This window comes from Ranitomeya imitator, chromosome 1 (assembly GCF_032444005.1).
Source record: "Ranitomeya imitator isolate aRanImi1 chromosome 1, aRanImi1.pri, whole genome shotgun sequence".
NCBI classification, from domain to species: Eukaryota; Metazoa; Chordata; class Amphibia; order Anura; family Dendrobatidae; genus Ranitomeya; species Ranitomeya imitator.
In genome coordinates this window covers 492,719,638-492,741,180 of record NC_091282.1, presented here as the reverse complement: position 1 = coordinate 492,741,180, position 21,543 = coordinate 492,719,638, and the positions used below count along the sequence as shown (strand labels likewise).

Genomic DNA, 21,543 nt, shown 5'->3' with positions numbered 1-21,543 from the left:
CGGAGATTTAGTTTTTTCACCGCAGCTGAATGATTTACAGCTATTAGCCAGGCTGAGTACATGTGGGGGTTGCCTGGTGGCTAGGGAATCCCCACATGTAATCAAGCAGGCTAGTAGCTGTAAATCATCTAGCTGCGGCAAAGAAAAAAAAAATCCCTGAGCACTAACAAATACCCGGAGGACACTCGAGCGTGCTCGGGAAATCTCGAGTAACAAGTATATTCGCTCATCATTACTGTCCACACAAACAGCCCTACGACCAATCTTATTCAATAGGGTAGTGCAGAAGACCAATTTTTTTCCCTACTAACCAAATCTGCATGTGTAAAATGAAGAAGAAAAAAAACCGCAGCATGCACTACTTTCTTCTGTAAATCGGATGAAAATCAGCCATTCAAATCAAAGAGTGTGCAAAAGAAAAAAAACAAACACTATAATACATCTTGCGATTTTTATGGATACATTGTAATTCTGTAACATAGGAAACTGTACATGGTCCTACTATCAATAGCTGCTGCAAAAAAACAAACAAAACACGAATTTCATACAGATGACAAATGATACGTTTTTGAGGGATGAAACTGACAATTTTATATCGTTGTGTGAACCTGGCCTAAAAAAAAAAAAAAACACACGTGCGAGTTTCAGGTGTTTTGCATTGCATTTTGCCACAGTTTTTAAATTTAAACTTTTCACAATCCACAAAAATAACCTAAAACCGAAACTCTGCATATACTATTTTAACATCCAAACAAGGAAACATGACATTGAGAACAAACCATAATTTTTCTCAAATAGGTTTAGGTGCATGCGCAAAGATAAAACGGCCTCATGTGCCATATGACCAACACATCCTGTGCCCAAGAACTGTGACTTAGTATACCACTTCCAAGATGAGCACTTTTTTATGGCGATGTGTAAAAAAACACAGTACGCTCACTCAGATGTTAGATTTTGTATTTTGTAAGACATGTCTCTGTGATTTTGCACCACAGCTGTGGAGTCAGTGTCCATTTTGGTGGAGTCGGTATAGAATGGACAGACAAGACTCCTAAAATATATACTACATTGGGTACAGTAGTACAATGCACGATGTGCTGTAAATGGTTTCATAAGAATTTGGGAAAGTTATGAAATGTCCTATAAATGTCTGTTCTGTTCCTGATCTAAGGATGTCCTGAGATGAATCTGTGCTGCACTTTATGTACAGTAGGGAGGTCGTGCTGTGGAGTCGGGGGTCAGGGAAATTAAGCTTTGGCTTACCGCCTCTGCAGCCCTGGTTTGCACAGACCACTAAGCCCGAGCAATTACAATCCGATTTTCATGGACTGCAAGGTAAAAGAAGATGGAAAAGCTCCTCTCCCCCCACGCAGGAGAATAACTAATGAAACTCAGACCAAACTTTGTCATATACGGTAACGGTGACCAAAAAAAAAAAAAAGTCATCGAAAGGGTCCTATTAAATATCACTGGTCCATGTGATTTCCAAATTTAACATGTATGCATGATATGCTTGTCTGAACAAGCTCTAAAACGCAGTGACGGTGTTGCAATACCACTAATAGGCAATCCAAACCTTACAGCGCGGTGCCTAGCGCTCATCTATCCTAGAACATCATTATTAAAGTCACAGAAAACAACTGGAAATATGGAGCAGAAAGACCTGGCAAAGTGGTTCCTGTCTTTTTCACGGAAGGGAAAATAGGCATCTAAGACCAGCCAAATATCTGCCATGGATCAGGTGAAGACATGGATATTAAACCATGGGAACCATTGAAAACCTGGTAGGTACAAGCTAAAAAACATAGTCTGGTAAGTTGGTTCCGAAGTGTATTAGGTTTTTGGGTCATTATAAAGCAAGACTTTCAATGTGGGTAATTCAAGTGCTCCTACAACAACAAAAGTGGGCAAAATAATCCATACTCAAGTAATACACTACATTGATGTATCACGGAAATCTAACTAATTGTAGAATGTCATAGGGCCATGGTGAGCATCTCCCAGTGGAGGTTTATGCATTAACTGTGTGTTCTCCTAATTGTGATCATGTATGAGTAAAGGCACCTGGGATTTTAGCAATTGTGTATTCACACTTAATCACCACCTTCCATGGAAAAGGTCTTCGTTCTTAAGTGAAGACTAAAAAACAAAAAAAGGACAACAGTTCAAACATTGATATGTAAGCCAAATGTGACCTGACAAGCACTGGCAGCCCTAAAGCAAACAAGACCCATGGCTGAAAGGTGTTGGCCATAAGAAGAACAACTGTAGAAGGAGCATGGCCATCCAGGTAGTTAGGAGAATGACAGCTGCTCCTGGATCTACCCTGACCACAGACCAAAGGTTTATGGTTAAAGAGTAACAGAGTGTCTCAAAGAAAAGTGGAACAATGCTGTCTGCAAGTTCGGTGAGGGTTTCAAGTACCCTGACCATAAATTATTAACCATCATCCCAATGACAAGTCCCTTCCACCAGTACAATAACCACCAATCTAAACCAGTGTAAAACCATTTCCCAAGATTTGTCCTGACAGCTCAAGGGATTTGAGTGACTACAGGTAATCGTTTGGGTATAGAAACGTAATGGCCGGCTCCTATTAAGCTCGCTTATTTATAGGACGTGTATAATCCTAGAAAATGTATGCTTCAATGCTCTAAATGGTCTCTATGGGGAAAATGTTTGCAAGAGAATCCTTCTGACACGTGCCATAGATTTACAATTCAAGAGAATCCTTCTGACACGTGCCATAGATTTACAATTCAACACCTTTATTTAATGTAAAATATTTGCAAAATTTACATCTATGGCATATGATTCATTCGGTGATGGAAAAAAAAAAATGGAACATAACTGCGTACATTGTGGTTATCAATTAAATTTGCCAAAGGGACAAGGAACAAATCCATAGGGCATCCCTCTGACATGTATGACTGCACAGAATAGTTTACGCCACAACATAACAAGAATCAACATAGCGTGGTATAGGTTTAATATCACTGAAAGGCTACTGGCCACAAATGTCCTATATGCCCATGTGGTGGCATACGTGGCACTATACGCCATAGAAAACCTCTTACTATACCCTCTGGAAGCCCACGGTGTGGTGTAAGCAGAGCCTACTTTCCTCACAAAGAAGCTACAATCACACCACAAGATTTTTGGTTTTAGAGCGGTCTGTACAAAAAACATAGCACACCCATGAAGGCCACGTGCACACATTCAGTATTCGGTCAGTTTTTTTTACCTCAGTATCTGTAAGCCAAAACCAGGAGAGGGTGATAAATACAGAAGTGGTGCATATGTTTCTATTATACGTTTCCTCTAATTGCTCCTCTCCTGGCTTTGGCTTCAAATGCTGAGGTAAAATACTGACCAAATATTTAGTGTGTGAACATTATAGTATTCAATAAGGATTCAGATGACTTTTCTTTTTCACAGACCCCCCCCCCCCCCCCCAAAAAAAAAAAAAAAAAAAAAATTTATATATATAAATAAATTAATAAATAATAATAATAATAAAATATATATATATATATATATATATATATATATATATATATATATATACACACACACACATAAATTTGTAGCATACACTTGTCTTCTATATTTCTGATGGAACTTGCCTAATCAAGTCTACGGGTGCGCAAAAACGATTTTTTTTTTTAATGACTGGATCACATACAAGCCAGCCGTAACACATCTGATTTTTTAGATAACGTGGAAACAGTTAAATGCATTTGGTTTTGTTAATTTAATCAACTGCTGACGTGAAAAGTGGGTGGAACACGGATCAAACTCGGATGTCTTTTTTATATGCTAGTGTGAACAGAACCAGTAGAAATGAAGGCCGCACTACTATTGTTAGAATACCTCTACTATGGACCCATGACCTTCTTGTGTACTAGATAATACTCTGACCATCGAAGAAAGTAACAAGAGACTGGGCTGCTCCACAGTGTAGGGAGCAGAGGCAATAATATAAGTACTAGGTACAGGGAAGTAACAAAGAACACAGGACTAGGGGGAAAGGGATTTGTGATGGTTAGTGATGTGTACCCCACATACTACCCAATGCGTGTCCTGTATAGCATCCAATGGACCCCATACACCGGTCTGTGCAGTATAATATATATATATATATATATATATATATATATATATATATATATATATATATCTTCTCTTAGCAGCCAGCCTGGAGCCAACAGGGGGGCTACCATAAGAGCTGGTTTGCAGCCCCCTCTTGTGTAGTCTGGGGGGAGGCCATCATCCACCCCTTGTGCATGGGTATGTGAGTGTATAGGGGGCTCACCAAGAACCTGTGCAGATGTAATAATGGGGGGGGCTGTCACTGGCAGGGGTTAACCCCTCGCGGGCCGCCTGGCAGCCGCACACTGCAGACAGACAGAGAACGCACCATGCTAGCGGCGCCTCCTGCAGCTGCTCCGGGGAACACAGAGGAGCCTGTAGATCCACTGCTGATCGCTCCAGATCCCGATCTACCTCCTGCAGGTGCTTGCTTCAGATCCACTGCGGGCGAGCACTCCTTGCACCAGGAGAATCCCAGGAATGAAATCCGGTTGTCGGTACCGATCCGCTCCTCATAAGGGCTGCTCTAATCCAGGTCCATGATTGTGCAGCACACACCGGCCCAGGTGCTGCCGATCCCGACTGTCAGATCATGCCAGTGCACCTCATACCGCCCCTCCTATGGGCTCGGTGTTCAATCCAGGCTCTCTGGCACTTGGCGATGCCGGTCCATATGCCCAGCTACTTTCCGATCGGCTCCAGCGCATGCCCCCTTAGATCGCCGGGCAGCTTGTATCAGCAAAGGGGTATGAGACTGGCAAACACATAGGAACGGCAGGATGGACAATAATCCAGGTGGATGCTGGCTGCAGGCTGAGCCGGTCTGCAGAGGGTTGCATTAAGGGTCTGATCCACCCCCTGTACTCACCGAGCTGGCCATGCCTAGGGGTTGGGGCAGCCTCTTCTTCCTCCTCCTTTAAGTTTTATTTGTGCTGGGAGGGAGGATCAGAAGGAGGTGGAGGGTAGATGGCAGCCAGCATTGCTCTCCTGCCGCCGTAGCCGTCTGCCTCTCTCCCCTTGTCTCTACAGTGAGCCGGCGGCTGGCAGGTCCCAGGCGCATGCGTGCTGGAGCCACTTGCAGACAGAAAACGGCGAAGCAGAAGGAGGGAGGGTTTGGTAGAGAAGAAAGAACAAAATGAGGAAAAAAAATCAGCGGGTGGAAAAAAACAAACATAACGTGAATGTCCATAGTGTGGTGGTGGAGCAACTGAAAAGTGCGTTCTTAAAGCTCTGACTAAAGTGTTCCAGAGGTGAGGTGACAGGAAAAAGGGGAAATGGGGTAATGGAAATGGTGACGAGCTGTCACTGGCTACATGTGAAAGAAATGGTGAAGAGCCGTCATTGAAGAAATGGGGCACAGGAAATTGTGATTAGCTGTCACTGGAAAAATAGGGGTAAAGGAAAAAGTGAGGAGCTGTCACTGGAAAATGGGGTAAAGGAAGCGGTGAGGCACTGATGCTGAAGAAATGGGGTAAAGGAAGTGTGAGGCACTGATGCTGAAGAAATGGGGTAAAGGAAGTGTGAGGAGCTGATGCTGAAGGAATGGAGTAAAGGAAGTGTGAGGAGCTGATGCTGAAGAAATGGGGTAAAGGAAGTGTGAGGAGCTGATGCTGAAGGAATGGGGTAAAGGAAGTGTGAGGAGCTAATGCTGAAGGAATGGGGTAAAGGAAGTGTGAGGCACTGATGCTGAAGAAATGGGGTAAAGGAAGTGTGAGGAGCTGATGCTGAAGGAATGGAGTAAAGGAAGTGTGAGGAGCTGATGCTGAAGGAATGGGGTAAAGGAAGTGTGAGGAGCTGATGCTGAAAGAATGGGGTAAAGGAAGCGGTGAGGAGCTGATGCTGAAGGAATGGGGTAAAGGAAGTGTGAGGAGCTGATGCTGAAGAAATGGAGTAAAGGAAGTGTGAGGAGCTGATGCTGAAGAAATAGGGTAAAGGAAGTGTGAGGAGCTGATGCTGAAGGAATGGGGTAAAGGAAGTGTGAGGAGCTGATGCTGAAGGAATGGGGTAAAGGAAGTGTGAGGAGCTGATGCTGAAGGAATGGGGTAAAGGAAGTGTGAGGCACTGATGCTGAAGAAATGGGGTAAAGGAAGTGTGAGGAGCTGATGCTGAAGGAATGGAGTAAAGGAAGTGTGAGGAGCTGATGCTGAAGGAATGGGGTAAAGGAAGTGTGAGGAGCTGATGCTGAAAGAATGGGGTAAAGGAAGCGGTGAGGAGCTGATGCTGAAGGAATGGGGTAAAGGAAGTGTGAGGAGCTGATGCTGAAGAAATAGGGTAAAGGAAGTGTGAGGAGCTGATGCTGAAGGAATGGGGTAAAGGAAGTGTGAGGAGCTGATGCTGAAGGAATGGGGTAAAGGAAGTGTGAGGAGCTGATGCTGAAGGAATGGGGTAAAGGAAGTGTGAGGAGCTGATGCTGAAGGAATGGGGTAAAGGAAGTGTGAGGAGCTGATGCTGAAGGAATGGGGTAAAGGAAGTGTGAGTAGCTGATGCTGAAGGAATGGGGTAAAGGAAGTGTGAGAAGCTGATGCTGAAGGAATGGGGTAAAGGAAGTGTGAGGAGCTGATGCTGAAGGAATGGGGTAAAGGAAGTGTGAGAAGCTGATGCTGAAGGAATGGGGTAAAGGAAGTGTGAGGAGCTGATGCTGAAGGAATGGGGTAAAGGAAGTGTGAGGAGCTGATGCTGAAGAAATGGGGTAAAGGAAGCGGTGAGGAGCTGATGCTGAAGGAATGGGGTAAAGGAAGTGTGAGGAGCTGATGCTGAAGGAATGGGGTAAAGGAAGTGTGAGGAGCTGATGCTGAAGGAATGGGGTAAAGGAAGCGGTGAGGAGCTGACGCTGAAGGAATGGGGTAAAGGAAGTGTGAGGAGCTGATGCTGAAGAAATGAAGTAAAGGAAGTGTGAAGAGCTGATGCTGAAGAAATGGAGTAAAGGAAGCGGTGAGGAATGGATCTGTCACTGGAAAAATGGGATAAAGGAAATGGTAAGGAGCTGTCACTCAAGAAATGAAGTAAAGGAAATTGAGAGGAGCTGTCCATGGAGAAATGGGGTGAAATAATGGTGATGAGCTGTCACTAGAGAAATAAGGGTAAAACGAATGGTGAAAAGCTAGCACTGAAATGGGGGAAAGGAAATGGTGAAGAACTGTCACTGAAGAAATTGGATAAAGGAAATGGTAAGGAGCTGTCAATGGAGAAATAGGGTAAAATAATGATAATGAGCTGTCACTGAAATGGTTTAAAGGAAATGGTGAGCATTTTTCTGTGGAGAAATGGGGTAAAGGAAATGGTGAGAAGCATAACTGAAGAAATGGGCTAAAGGAAATGGTGAGGAGCTGTCTCTTATGAAAGTGAGTAAAGGAGATGGTGATGAGCCTTAGAGAAATGGGGTAAAGCAAATGGTGAGATATCATCGCTGAAAAAATTAGGTAAAGGAAATGTTGCGGATAAGTCAATGGAGAAATGCAGTAAATTAATGGTGAGGAGCCATTTCTTGTGAAATGGGGTAAAGGACATGGTGATGAGCAGTCTTAGAGAAATGGGGTAAAGCAAAGAGATGCCACTGAAGAAATGGGATAAAATAAATGGTGAGGGTGCTGTCAATGGAGAAATGGGGTAAAAGACATGGTGAGGAGTCATCCCTTGTGAAATTGGGTAAAGGAGAAGGTGAGGAGCCATCATAGAGAAATAGAATAAAGAAAATAATGAGGTGCTATCAGTGAAAAAATGGGGTAAAATAAATGGTGAGGATGCATCACTGTAGAAATAGGGAAAGGAAATGGCAAGGAGCTGTCACTAGAGAAATGGCTCTACACTAGTTACAATTTGGTGCACAGATCATGTCTGAGGAGCAGGAGGGCTAGCAGAACTGACCTGAGGTGCTGCTAAATCCTATGCATGGAGCAGGTGTTCCCAGCAACGAATGATGGATAGAGTAGACTACACGCGCCTTGAAAGAATCTGTTCTTCGATATAGCTGGATACAGTATATTCACACCTATATGTGGGCATTTTTGGTTTGATCCATCGTGTGGCAGAAAGCATTGCAGTGACTCAAAAACATAACCAATTAATCTGATAAAATGCTGCTCAGTTACCGATTAATAAATGGTAGTCTGGAATTGCTTGTTATTGGTAGAAAATGTAGCATCATACTGATTGTAATAGAATACAACCAACTCACTGTTGTAAAAAAAAAATCACTTGATTGTGTCCAAGTGTGTGTGCTTATTACTAATCTAAGGATAATTCTAATAGAGAGTTAAAGCGACTTTTCATCCTGGTACTGACAAGTGATTAGACTTTTTGTCAGAGAAAAATTAAAATCTATAAGACCTCGCCAGATATGGGACATACGTGTTACCCTCACAATAAGCAAAAGGGGTTAATTATAGCTAGGGAACATATGGGATTAATTATAATTAGGCAAGAGAGAAAATTATAACTAGGGAAGTGAGAGTGGACACTTCAACCTCCATTGAAGTAGGGGACCCCTGCAGTGAACATGTAATGATCACAGGAGATTTGTTCTAGGAAAAAGACACCAAAGACTGGGATTCGTTTATTCAGAGGCGGAGAAGTACAGTAGCTTCCTCTGTTCAAAGGATTTTTGCTGAGTGTTCCAGACTTTTTGGAGTCTGTGGTCAGTGATGAATATTGGGGTTTGCATTGATCTGATACTTAGGAGAGATATAATTTTCAGATTCATCACAAAGGAACACACATAACGCCTTCACTCACATATCTGTAAGGCCATTCTAACCCCTCCATCTTAATATTGGACCAACTGCAATAAGAAACATGACAATATCTACCACCTCGGACTTCCAGGGGAGAATATATCCCGAAAGTAAAGGATCTCATAAAATTGTAACAGACCTAGAAACTCCCACAACCAGCTACCATATGAGCTCACCAAAGGAAGGTATTAAGGCTCATACCCATTTGCAAGAAAAACGGACGAGTGCAATCTGATAAAAAAAATTGGATTGCACTCGGACCAATGTTATTCAATGAGTTACATCTCATCTGCAATTTTTTTCTCAGCTGAAATCAGACAGAAAAAAATTGTAGCATGCTGCGATTTGCTGCGTATCTCGGATGAGACTCGCCAATGCAAGTCAATGGATGCGAGCAAAAACCGCACTGCACTCGCACCATGCGAGTGCTGTCAAATTTTAATGTACCGGTATCCTTTGAAAAGCCAGTAATTCATATGCTGCTACTGTAAAAATCACATTGACAAGTTAGAATAGAATAGAATAGAATAGAATAGAATTACATAGAGAGACAGATAGATAGAAGAAAAGCTGGTAATTCATTTGACGGCTTCTGTAAAATGACTGCAGGAGCCGAGAGGATAGAAAAGATGGATTACATACAGTAAATGCATATAGAATAGAGTAATTAAACAGAAGCACAACAAAGTTCAGCATAATACAAACTGTCAATTGCTGACCAAAAGAAGAGGACTGTATAGACGGACTAGTCGCTAACGAAATATACCAAAACATGGGTCACAAGGGCCCGAAAAAAACGACCTTAAAGTCCATATAGTACAAAATGTAAACAATCTTTATTAACAATTAAAACATCATAATAGGACAAGACAGAGAATTACCTTTCAATAAAGCGCAGTAGGCAGACTCCTCCCGGGACCGTGCGCCCACCCCGACGCGCGTTTCGGCCAAACTCCTTCAGGGGGCATAAGAAAAAGACGCCGAACGTGTGTTTAAATACAGGCCAATACCGGAAGTACTACGCCGCAGACCGGAAGTAAACCGCTGTGGCCATGACAACCGGTAACCATTCCCCCGTTCCAGCACCGCAGACAGATCCAAACGGCAACTACCGCAATCAAAATCCAATAGCCCATCCCTCCTGTGCCCGCATCGCATCGCGCCAGCCGTCAGACCAGCGCAGGGCCCTGCGACGGTGGACGCACAGCTGACACGGCAGCCCAGGTAGGATGAGGGAAAAGCGCGCATGCGCAAAAGAATAAAGAATCAGATCCGCCATACCGGAACAGGGAAAGAGGAAAGGGCAATAAAAACATAATACAACAAACAGATCACTGCAGCATAAGGATAGGCAATCAGACGAATATATGGATGCTACACAAAATCAATATATAATTATACAAAAACAAAAGATCGCCAGTAGAAACCCAAAAGCACATTCTCAGACTAGTCACAAATGGTCCTAGTAAGTCTATACACAGCCCGCAGATATATCCCTCTTGTCTGTTAGAGATGGTTGCAAAAAACTCCTTCCAGCGTAGTATATCTCCAAATAATATGTATACAGAGGGAGCCAAAATCCAATAGAGATGGACACTCCATATGGATCCAATGTATGGTTCTTCAGCCGGCTTGTTAGTGCAGACGGATTCCAACAAACGCTGCATCCCATATATCCGCAGCAACCAAATGCAGATAACAAACACACAGACATCAATGACAAGACCTAAAACACAAAAAAGATAATTACTAAAAATACAGTAAAATATTAAAACCACGAAACACACCCGGTGCAGCGGAAAGGTAGAAAAAGTACCAAAGGCACAGCGAGCGGTGATCACAAGAAGGGCGAGAAGCTTAAGCATTCATTCAAACCACGTGGTTGAACCGTATCGAGGGTCCACATCCAGCGAGACTCAAGTTGAGCCAATCGCTGGGAAACGTTTCCACCCCTAATACCCAGATCAATAGCATCAATACCTCTAACACGAAATCCACTACTATCGCACCCATGGTGCAACTTAAAGTGCCTGGGTATTGTTTTAAGGAGGGCCACATCCCCCTGGTCACTGGCCGCCTGTATGCCACGCACATGCTCCCTGACCCGAATCTTGATCTGACGTGTTGTCAAACCCACGTAGATCAGGGAGCATGGACACGTGGCATAATAAATCACATTAGTGGTGGTACAAGTGATTGATTTCTTGATTATGTAGTTCTTACGACCCGTAGAGTCTGAAAACGAGTCCCCACGGACAATATTAACACAGGCGACACAGCGGCCACAGGGTCTGCAGCCCCCCCTAACGGGCACATCACTTAGGAATGTCCTACTAGATCCACCATTATAGTGGCTGCGCACCAAACAATCACGTAGATTTTTTGACCGCCGAAAAGTGATAGCAGGGCTAGGGGGTAAAATTTTAGCTAATGTCGAATCCGTCATCAAAATTGGCCATGCCTTTACCAAGGATGTCCGTATAGACTCAGAACAGGAATTGTAGCTGGTGATGAATCTCACCACTCCAGAGTCTTTGTTACCAATCCTGTTCTGATAAAGCAGTGGATTTCTCTCTGACCATTTCGCCCTATGGTAGGCCCTTTTTATCACTCGACGGCTATACCCCCTCTCAATAAACCGTTGTTTGAGTTTTTCGGCCTCAACTTCAAATAGTGCTTGTGTCGAACAAATACGCCGAAGTCGTAGAAACTGCCCTACTGGCACTGAGCGGATCATGTGAGCTGGATGTGAGGAGGAGGCGTGCAGCAGCATATTCGTTGATGTTGGTTTACGGTAGACACTGGTGCAGATGTTACCACCCGTATCCCTCCGAAGGACAACGTCCAAAAATTCAATTTCATTAGGATGGTGCTTAACGGTAAGACGTATATTTAAATTATTACCGTTAATAACCTAAAAAAAATTGATCCAAAGTACCCTGCCAGATGAGAAAGACGTCGTCGATGTACCGCGTCCAAATAAGGACGCAGTCCACCGACGACGGCCGCTCACCTGACAGGAGGAGGTCCCTCTCCCACAACTCCAGGAACAAATTAGCATAGGAGGGGGCAAAGGTCGCCCCCATAGCAGTGTCCTGGAGTTGTAGGTAGAGGGACCCCTTAAAAATAAAAAAATTATGTGCCAGAGTAAACTCTAACAACTCAAGTATCAAGGCCTTGAAGGCAGGCGAGTGGTTAGACGAATCCAAATAATATTTAACCGCTCGTAATCCGTCACAGTGGCGGATACTCGTGTACAAGGACTCGACATCAGCTGCTACCAGAAGCGTATCAGGATCCAAACAGATTCCATCAACCATCCTTTAGGAAGGAAGGAAGCCCCATCACCAACGGTTGTAAAATGGAATCAATCCATTTATTAATATTCTCCAGGAAGTTTCCCCGACCTGAAACAATTGGGCATCCTGGGGGAACACTGATGTTCTTATGTACCTTGGGGAGGAGGTAGAACGTTGAAATCGTAGGTTCTTTGACCACCAAAGCAGTGGCCAAGTCCTTTGTAATGACTCCACCATCCACTGCGGCAAAGAGGATATTAGATAATTGTGTGCTATAGGCGGACAAGGGGTTAAACGTAAGTTTATTGTAACACACTGAGTCTTTCAACTGGCGAAAAGCCTCATGTTCATACATGGCTATGGTCCAGATGACAACGTTGCCCCCCTTGTCCTCCGGTTTAAGCACCACATCCGATAAGAGCTGCAGATGGTGGAGACGCTGCCGTTCCTCCCCAGTTAAATTGTCCCCCCGAATGTACTCTGGAATTTTCAAAAATTCGCTTGTGACCACCTGTACAAACAGATCAATCGCACTACAATTGGACAGGGGGGGAAACCTCCTGGAGCGTGGTCTAATAGATGGGGGTATCCTACCTCCTTCCGAAGATGAGTGTTCGTCTGACAACTCCTCCAAAACCCTCAGGGCAGCTTGTTCTTCCTCTGTTGGACAAAGGGTATGCAGATTATCATCAAAGAAATATCTTTTAAAGAGGAGGGACCGAGCAAAGAGGTGAAGGTCCTTGACAAGTGTAAATGTGTCGAGGCCTGCTGATGGAGAAAAAGTAAAACCTCTATTCAACAGAGACAAATCAGCAGCTGTTAATTGATGCTTACTCAGGTTTATTACTGTAAGGATTTGGACTGTACATCTGTTCCTGTCTGCTGTTGCCCTCAGTTCGGTTACTTTTGCCCTTACCTAAGATGGAGTCACTGGCCTCACGGGGGCCATCTTGCTTCCTGTCAGACTTTCCTTGTTCCTGTCTGTGGTGTATATAAGGGAGCTCTGTATATTACTCATTGCTTGAGTATCTTGTTCCTGGACTTGTGATCAAGCTGGAAGAACTGCTATCTTGCTGGTTTCTTCATTACTTTGGGATACCCCATCTGTCTCCGGATCTACATCTCTTCATCATAAGACTTGTTTCCCTGGATCTGCTCTGCACTCATCTCTGCTGCTGGACTGTTCCCTGCTAGGAGGCCTGGCCTGGTCTCCAGGTCTCTGGATCTCACATACTTGGACTTCCACGGTCTGTACACGTGCTTACTGCTTATCCAGCTCTGTCTGCTACTAACTTGCTGTGTCATAGCTGTTTACCTGCATACCATCATAAATATTATTGAACTCTTAACCTGTTGCCTCTCGGCCTCTTTTCTGACCCATGATACTGATCTCCACTGCACTTAGCACTAAGTTTATAACAGAATACTCAAGCCCAAAAAAATTGAGATCTCTGGGTCAGATTCTATGGAGGTGCGAATGAAAAAACTTTGCTCTTTTGTCTCTGGACTTCATGGGGAGCTGCAGGCTATAAAAGCAAAACTGGGGACATTAGAATCGCAAACTAATCATAATGCGAATGTGGCCGATACGTCTATTCAGGCCTTAGCATCTCGACTTTCAAATGTGGAGACTACAGCTGCAAACATGGTATCTGCTCCAATCCCGGCTCCTGGTCCGGCTTTTCCTAAACTCCCACCATTCAGGTTTGGTGGTGAAAGAGAGAAATTTCGGGGGTTTTTGAATCAATGTCAGCTGTATTTCTCTGCACGTGCGGCCCAGTTTGCAACTGATCGGGATAAAGTGTTGACTATAATTATGTTGCTAACAAACAAAGCGTTAGATTGATTGAGACTAATGATGTGTGCTTGAATTCCCTGAAAGACTTTACTGCAGCAATGTGTCAAATGTTTGATGACCCTAATCGGAGTATCACAGCTGAAACTGCATTACTGACACTACGTCAGGGGAAGCATCCTGTTGTGGAATACGCAATGGAGTTTCGGAAATGGGTGCTGGATACTACATGGTGCGATTCAGCGAAATATGCAGTGTTCAGGAGAGGTTTATCTGCTTCCATCACAGATGAACTAGCTCGAGGTGAATCACCTACTAACTTGGCTGACTTTATACATCATTGTATTCGGATTGATATTTGTCTCACCGAACGTCGTCAAGAAAAATGGGCTGATGCTAATCGTAATAACTTTATGCCTTTTCCATCCCCCACCAAGGAGGCGCTGACTAAGTCTTTATCTCAGACAGAGCTGGAACCTATGCAGGTTGACGCAGTACGGAGGAAACCCATCGATGCACGTAAGGAATATCGTTTCAAGGAGAATCTATGTTTTTACTGCGGTAAATCGGGTCACTATATTTCAGAGTGCCCTGGGAAAAATCGCAAGTCCGCAGCTGCAGTAACTGGACTTGACTTTTCGGATGTATCTTCAGTGTGTTCTCTTCCGCACAGACAGGAAATATCCGCTGATAACTTTGATTTTCCTGATGATTCATCATTAACATCATCACCTGTGGACATAGCCTTACTTTCCGTAAGTTCTACCACGGCGAGGAGGGATTCGCTCTGCTGCGTTTCCATCAAAATTTGGGTGTGTTCCTGCTGGATCACCTGCTCCGCCATGATAGACTCTGGAGCTTGCAGCAATCTCATGGACATCTCCTTTGCTGAAAAACATGGCATACGCTCACGAAAAAGAGACTCTCCGGTGTTTATGGAGACCGTGGACGGGTCTCCACTAATATCTGGGCCTGTGAAACTCGAAACAGTCCCATTAAAGATCCGTATGGGCGCGGATCATTCTGAAAAAATGTCCTTTTTGTTGATTTCTTCTCCTAATTTTCCTATTATTTTAGGTTTGCCCTGGTTGCGGCAGCGAAATCCGACTATCAATTGGACAATGAAGGAATTACAGTTTCCAAATGAAACAGCGTTGTCCGGAGAGCTGGCTCCAGTGAAAACTGCAGTCACGGTCGACTCGACATTGCCGGTAGAGTATCGGGACTTAAGTGATGTGTGTGACAAAAAAAATGCGGATAAATTACCGCCACATCGGCCATATGACTGTCCCGTGGAATTATTGCCTGGTGCCGCGATTCCTTTCGGGAGTATTTATCCATTGTCTGGGCCAGAATTAAAAGCTCTCAAGGAGTACATAGATGAAAACCTAGCTAAGGGGTTTATACGACCATCTTCCTCCCCAGCAGGTGCTCCAATCTTCTTTGTCAAAAAAAAAGATGGCTCACTCCGACCATGCATTGACTACCGGGAGCTCAACAAAGTCACAATCAGGAACTCTTATCCACTCCCACTAATTCCCGAATTACTTGAGAGAGTGCGACACGCCAAAATCTTCACAAAATTGGATCTTCGTGGAGCGTACAATTTAGTACGGATTCGTCCTGGCGATGAGTGGAAAACGGCTTTTCGGTCACGTTATGGACATTTCGAGTACCTCGTTATGTCTTTCGGTCTCCGTAACGCACCAGCTACATTCCAGCACTTGGCGAATGATGTTTTCCGGGATATACTCGATATTTTTGTTGTGATTTATTTGGATGACATCTTGATTTTTTCCAGCAACATCGAGGACCATCAGCGACACGTGAAAATAGTTTTGGATCGTCTACGGCAGAATCATTTATACATCAAACTGGAGAAATGTGAGTTTCACAAAACAGAAATTCAATTCTTGGGATATGTTATTTCTCCCCAGGGTCTCAGCATGGACGCAAGCAAGACACAAGCCATTCAGGAGTGGCCAACTCCCAAGTCAGTGAAGGAAGTACAGCGATTCATCGGATTCGCCAATTTTTACAGACGCTTTATAAAAAATTTTTCAGCGATCGTTGCACCCATTACTCAGTTAACCCAGAAGAAGATGCCATTTGTCTGGTCTCCCCAAGCTCAAACAGCATTTTCTACATTGAAATCTAAATTTACGACAGCTCCCATTCTTATCCACCCTGATCCAGACAAAGCCTTCATAGTGGAAGTGGATGCCTCGGACTGTGCTGTAGGGGCCATACTCTCGCAAAGAACAGGTGAGAAAGATCTCTTGCATCCATGTGCCTTTCTCTCGCAAAAATTGTCACCCGCAGAAAGGAATTACGACGTTGGCAACAAGGAACTGTTAGCCATCATAACCGCATTTAAGGAATGGAGACATCTGTTACAAGGAGCATCCCAACAGATTGTTATACTCACAGATCATCGGAATCTCGAATTTATGAGGTCGGCAAGATGTCTGAAACCTAGACAGGCTCGATGGAATCTTTTTCTTAATCAATTTGATTTTGTCATTTCCTATAGGCCGGGCTCTCGTAATAAGAAGGCTGATGCACTATCCAGGATTCATTCAAATGAAGCAACTTCGGCTTCGTCTTCAAGGACCATTCTATCTGAGAAAAACTTTGTAAGCGTCTTGCATAATCAGGATCTTCTAACTGAGATTAAGGAGGCTTATGCTGCGGATTCACTTTTGAGTCAACCACCCACTCGGGTAAATCTGACTTTCAAGAATGGACTTTGGTTTCAAGGACAGCGTCTGTATATCCAAGAAACAGTAAAACTGAGTGTGTTGAAATTAATGCATTGTTAGGACTGGCGGAACGCACCAAGAGAGATGATATAGATGCGTTCGCAGTCCGGGGTCCACCGTGCAGGTGAAACCTGCTGCTAGGAAATGACAGACAATATGGCGGTATTCAAAAGTATACACGCGTGGGTTAAACCTCACCCAGCGTGAAGAAAGCGATCCTGTTGCGTCACAGGACCGTGGTACCGCACATAGAGCGCGAGCAAGTGGTCAGCGAACTAAACCCCAACAGGGATTGTAGTCCGATTAGACCCTTGCTGGCACTACACCGCTACTGGGTGTGAAAGGAATTATATAATTAAGGCACCGAAGTGCGAACTGTGCCGTGCTGGCAGGCACCACTAAGCACCCAGACGTGGGTCAGGAAGCGCACACTGGCGCGTGGCACTGCACTGGCGGTCACAGCAGTAGACGCTGACACGTGTGTGACACGTTGAGTGATAAGTCGGGCGCTAGATAGCAGCCATACTCCATACGCGAACAATCATACAATAGGGTAGGGGTATTTAAAGAACGACTTGCACTCACAACAAACACACGTATTAAATTGTACACTAGCGCATGGCCGTGCGGTCATGCGTAGTTTATATAGTTGCAGGACAGGAAGCGGCCACAGAAACTTTGCCCTTCCAAGACCTGCCAAGAGGACCAATAGAATGCGCTGCAGAGTCTGAGCACATGACCCTCGATCTCCAACGGGAGATCTTCCCCTGGGCATGCTCAGTGTGCGCAGACAAGGACTTAGTCCCAGAGAAGTCCACTCGCTGCTGACCAGTATAGGCTTTACAGGCAGAAGCTGGAGAAGCAGCAGTAACTCTTCTCACAGAGTCAGACTGAGCGAGACGCCGGGATCAACATCCCTGCTGAGCAGGCTCCACTGCGGCTGGAGGAGAATGGGAGACCGCAGCGGAGACAGATCGAGATTCCCCCTGTGCAGCAGAGGAAACTCGACTCCTAACATTACCCCCCCTCCTAGGGCCCCCCCCTCCTTGGGCCTCGCTACGTTCGAAGGCAGCAATGAGCTGTGGGGCCCGAATGTTTTCAGCAAGCTCCCATGACCTGTTCTCTGGACCATAACCCTTCCAATCCACCAGATAGAACTTTTTGCCGCGTACCACCTTACACCCCAAAATAGCGTTCACCTCGTAATCGTCCGTAGACGAACCCGATGTCCCGGCAGATGACTCGGAAAACCGGGACATGTATACGGGTTTCAAGAGGGACACATGAAAGGTGTCGGTGATACCCAAGCGTGGAGGAAGAGCCAGGCGGTAGACCACAGGATTAACCTGTTCGAGAACCTTGAAGGGACCCAAGTAGCAAGGCGCAAACTTAGTGGACTCAACTCGCAGCCTGATGTTACGGGCGGAGAGCCACACCAAGTCGCCAGGAGCAAAGGTCGGAGCGGGGCGCCGATGAACATCGGCGGAGGACCTCATTCTCTCCTTGGAAGCCCGAATGGCATCCTGAGTGCGATCCCAAATGTCCCGTGCCTCCACAGCCCAGTCTGCCACCCTGGAATCGGCGGAAGACACGGGCATGGGCACAGGTACCCGCGGATGCTGACCATAGTTAAGGAGGAATGGGGTCTGTCCAGTGGAGTCAGCTACAGCATTGTTAAGAGCAAACTCCGCCCACGGTAGCAAAGATGCCCAGTCATCTTGTTTAGCAGAGACAAAATGTCGCAGATATGTGACCAAGGTCTGGTTGGCTCTCTCCACCAACCCATTCGTCTCGGGATGATATGCCGAAGATAGATTCAACTCGATACTGAGAAGGTGACAAAGCTCTCTCCAGAACCGAGACGCAAACTGGGGACCCCGGTCACTGACAATTTTGTCTGGCATACCGTGAAGACGGAAGATGTGTTTAACAAACAATGCTGCCAAGGCCCGTGCAGAAGGTAGCCGGGGAAGCGGCACCAAATGCACCATTTTAGAAAAATGGTCGGTGATAACCCAAATGACAGTACAGCCACGTGACTTGGGCAAACCCACCACAAAGTCCATCCCGACCATCTCCCAGGGCCTGTCTGCCACCGGCAGAGGGTATAACAACCCAGCTGGCCGTTGACGGAGAGACTTATTTTTGGCACAAGAGACACATGCCCGAACGTAGTCTCCAACGTCACGAACCATATGTGGCCACCAATACATTCTCGCCAACAACTCAGATGTCCTCTTTGCCCCAAAGTGTCCACCCACTCTGGACGAATGAGCCCACGAGAGAACCTCCGGACGCAAATTGATGGGGACAAAAGTCTTGCCCGGAGGCACAGACTCAAGCGAAACCGGAGCTACGGTTCTCAGACTCTCTGAAGGGACAATGAGCCGAGGCTCGTCCTCCTCCTCCACAGTTGACACCAGGGAGCGAGAGAGAGCGTCAGCACGAATGTTCTTCTCCCCGGCGAGATAATGTAGAGTGAAGTGGAACCGGGAGAAAAACAAGGACCATCTGGCCTGACGAGAATTCAGCCGCTGGGCTGTCTGTAAATAGACCAAATTCTTGTGGTCCGTGAAGACTTGGAATGGGAACCGAGCACCCTCCAAGAGATGTCTCCATTCCGAAGAGGCCAACTTCATTGCCAGCAACTCCCTATCCCCGATGGAGTAATTTCTCTCCGCTGGTGAGAAGGTTTTTGAGAAGACGAAGCATGGATGCTTCCGACCTTGAGCATCCTTTTGATAGAGGACTGCTCCTGCACCAACGGAAGAGGCATCCACCTCCATTAGGAATGGCTTATCCACATCAGGACGATGTAAGATGGGAGCGCTAGCAAAGTGGGACTTAATAGAAGTGAAGGCCTTGGAGACCTCTTCGGACCACGATTTAGGATTCGCTCCCTTCTTGGTGAGGGATACCAAGGGAGCTACCAGGGTTGAGAAGTGGGGGATGAACTGACGATAGTAATTTATGAACCCCATAAAGCGCTGCACCGCTTTCAGAGAATGGGGTTCCGGCCAGTCCATCACTGCCTGTAGTTTGGCAGGATCCATAGCCAATCCCTGGGCCGAGATGATGTAGCCCAGGAAAGGTAAAGACTCCTGCTCAAACATACACTTCTCCAATTTGGCATAGAGGAAGTTTGCCCGTAGGAGGTCGAAGACTTTGCAAACATCTCTCTGGTGGGAGTCAATATCTGGAGAGTAGATAAGAATATCATCCAGATAGACTACGACCGAGGTGGAAAGCATATCCCGGAAGATATCGTTCACAAAGTCTTGGAAAACGACTGGGGCATTACAGAGCCCGAACGGCATCACCAGATATTCATAGTGCCCATCCCTGGTGTTAAAGGCCGTCTTCCATTTGTCCCCCTCACGGATGCGAATCATGTTGTAAGCACCCCGCAAATCTAATTTAGTAAATACCCTTGCTCCCCGAAGTCTATCGAATAATTCAGATATCAAGGGCAAAGGATACTTATTCTTAACGGTGATGGCGTTAAGACCCCTGTAGTCTATGCATGGGCGCAATTCCCCATTCTTCTTCTGCACGAAGAAGAACCCTGCCCCAGCAGGTGACACTGACTTCCTAATGAATCCTCTTGCCAGATTTTCCTGGATGTACTGTGACATTGCCTCCGTCTCCGGGAGAGATAGCGGATAAACTCGACCCCGGGGAGGCTCAGCACCAGGCAAGAGATCAATAGGACAGTCATAGGGGCGATGAGGCGGAAGGACCTCCGCCGCCTTTTTGGAGAACACGTCTGCATAAGACCAATACTGCTTGGGGAGAGAGGATAGATCTGCGGGTACCTCAGTAGTAGCAACCTGAACGCACTCCCTCTGACACCTACCCCCACAAGATTCACCCCAACCCAGAATTCTGCCTGAGGACCACTCGATATGAGGAGAGTGGTACCGTAGCCAAGGTATTCCCAACAGGACCTCATCAATTCCTTCCGGAATGACGAGCAGAGAAATTATCTCCTGATGAGATGGCAACATGGACAGAGTAAAAGGGATGGTCTGGTGTGTTATCTGTGAGGGCAATGTCGACCCATTCACCACTCGCACCGTTACTGGTTGAGCAAGCATAACCAGGGGTATTGCGTAACGTTGGGCAAAGGCAGAAGACATAAAATTGCCCTCCGCCCCAGAATCCACGCAGAGCTCTACCGAGTGGGAGAATGAGCCAATAGTAATTGTCCCCTTAAAGGACAACTTAGAGGCAAACGTCGCCGTGTCTAGTGTACCTCCACCTACTACCACTAGACGCTGACGTTTCCTCGACCGCTGAGGACATCTGGTGGCTAGATGTCCTGACTGCTGGCAAACATGACAGACCCTGAGTGCACAAGCGGTCCGGGACTTAGATCCTGCTTGTGACACTTCCCTGGCCTCATGTAACTCAGGAACCAGGACCGGAAATTCCAGAGGTTTGGCGAAGGTAGGAGCCAGCCGAAACCTCTGCCTACACTGGGCTCGCTCTAACCTCCGCTCGTTAAAACGGAGGTCAATTCGAGTGGAGACAGTTATTAACTCCTCCAGTGTGGCAGGAATCTCCCTAGTGGCCAGAGCGTCCTTTACGTGGTCAGCCAAGCCCCTCCAAAATATGGGGATAAGAGCTTTATCCGACCAATCCAGCTCAGATGCTAAGGTGCGGAATTGGACGGCAAAATGACTGACCAAGGACTCACCCTGAGTTAATGCCAGCAATTGGAGCGCAGTATCATGGGTGACTTGAGGTCCTAAAAAGACCTGTTTCAGAGCGCTCAGAAACAGCGGAGCACTCTGCACCACATGATCGCCACGCTCCCACAGCGGCGTAGCCCATTCCAATGCCCTGTCCGACAATAGAGACAG

General features: G+C 45.9%; 1 protein-coding gene and 1 long non-coding RNA gene across 3 annotated transcripts in view; both read right to left on the bottom strand.

Moving 5' to 3' along the window:
- The window catches only part of MLLT3 (MLLT3 super elongation complex subunit), a 367,858-nt gene extending 362,728 nt beyond the window's left edge, over nt 1-5,130 (bottom strand). The window contains exon 1 of one of the 2 annotated variants that reach the window (XM_069766027.1): nt 4,421-5,130. In XM_069766027.1, coding sequence (XP_069622128.1) covers nt 4,421-4,423 — 3 coding nt within the window. In that variant the 5' untranslated portion in view covers nt 4,424-5,130. The remainder of the gene's footprint in view (nt 1-4,420) is intronic. The other variant, XM_069766035.1, reaches the window with a different exon arrangement.
- A 5,298-nt stretch (nt 5,131-10,428) lies between these two features.
- LOC138676570 (uncharacterized) overlaps nt 10,429-21,543 on the bottom strand; it is a 156,896-nt gene continuing 145,781 nt past the window's right edge. The window contains exons 2-3 of the long non-coding RNA XR_011320795.1: nt 12,716-12,781; nt 10,429-10,548 (exon numbers count right to left, since the gene is read on the bottom strand). This is a non-coding gene — a long non-coding RNA (uncharacterized lncRNA). The remainder of the gene's footprint in view (nt 10,549-12,715; nt 12,782-21,543) is intronic.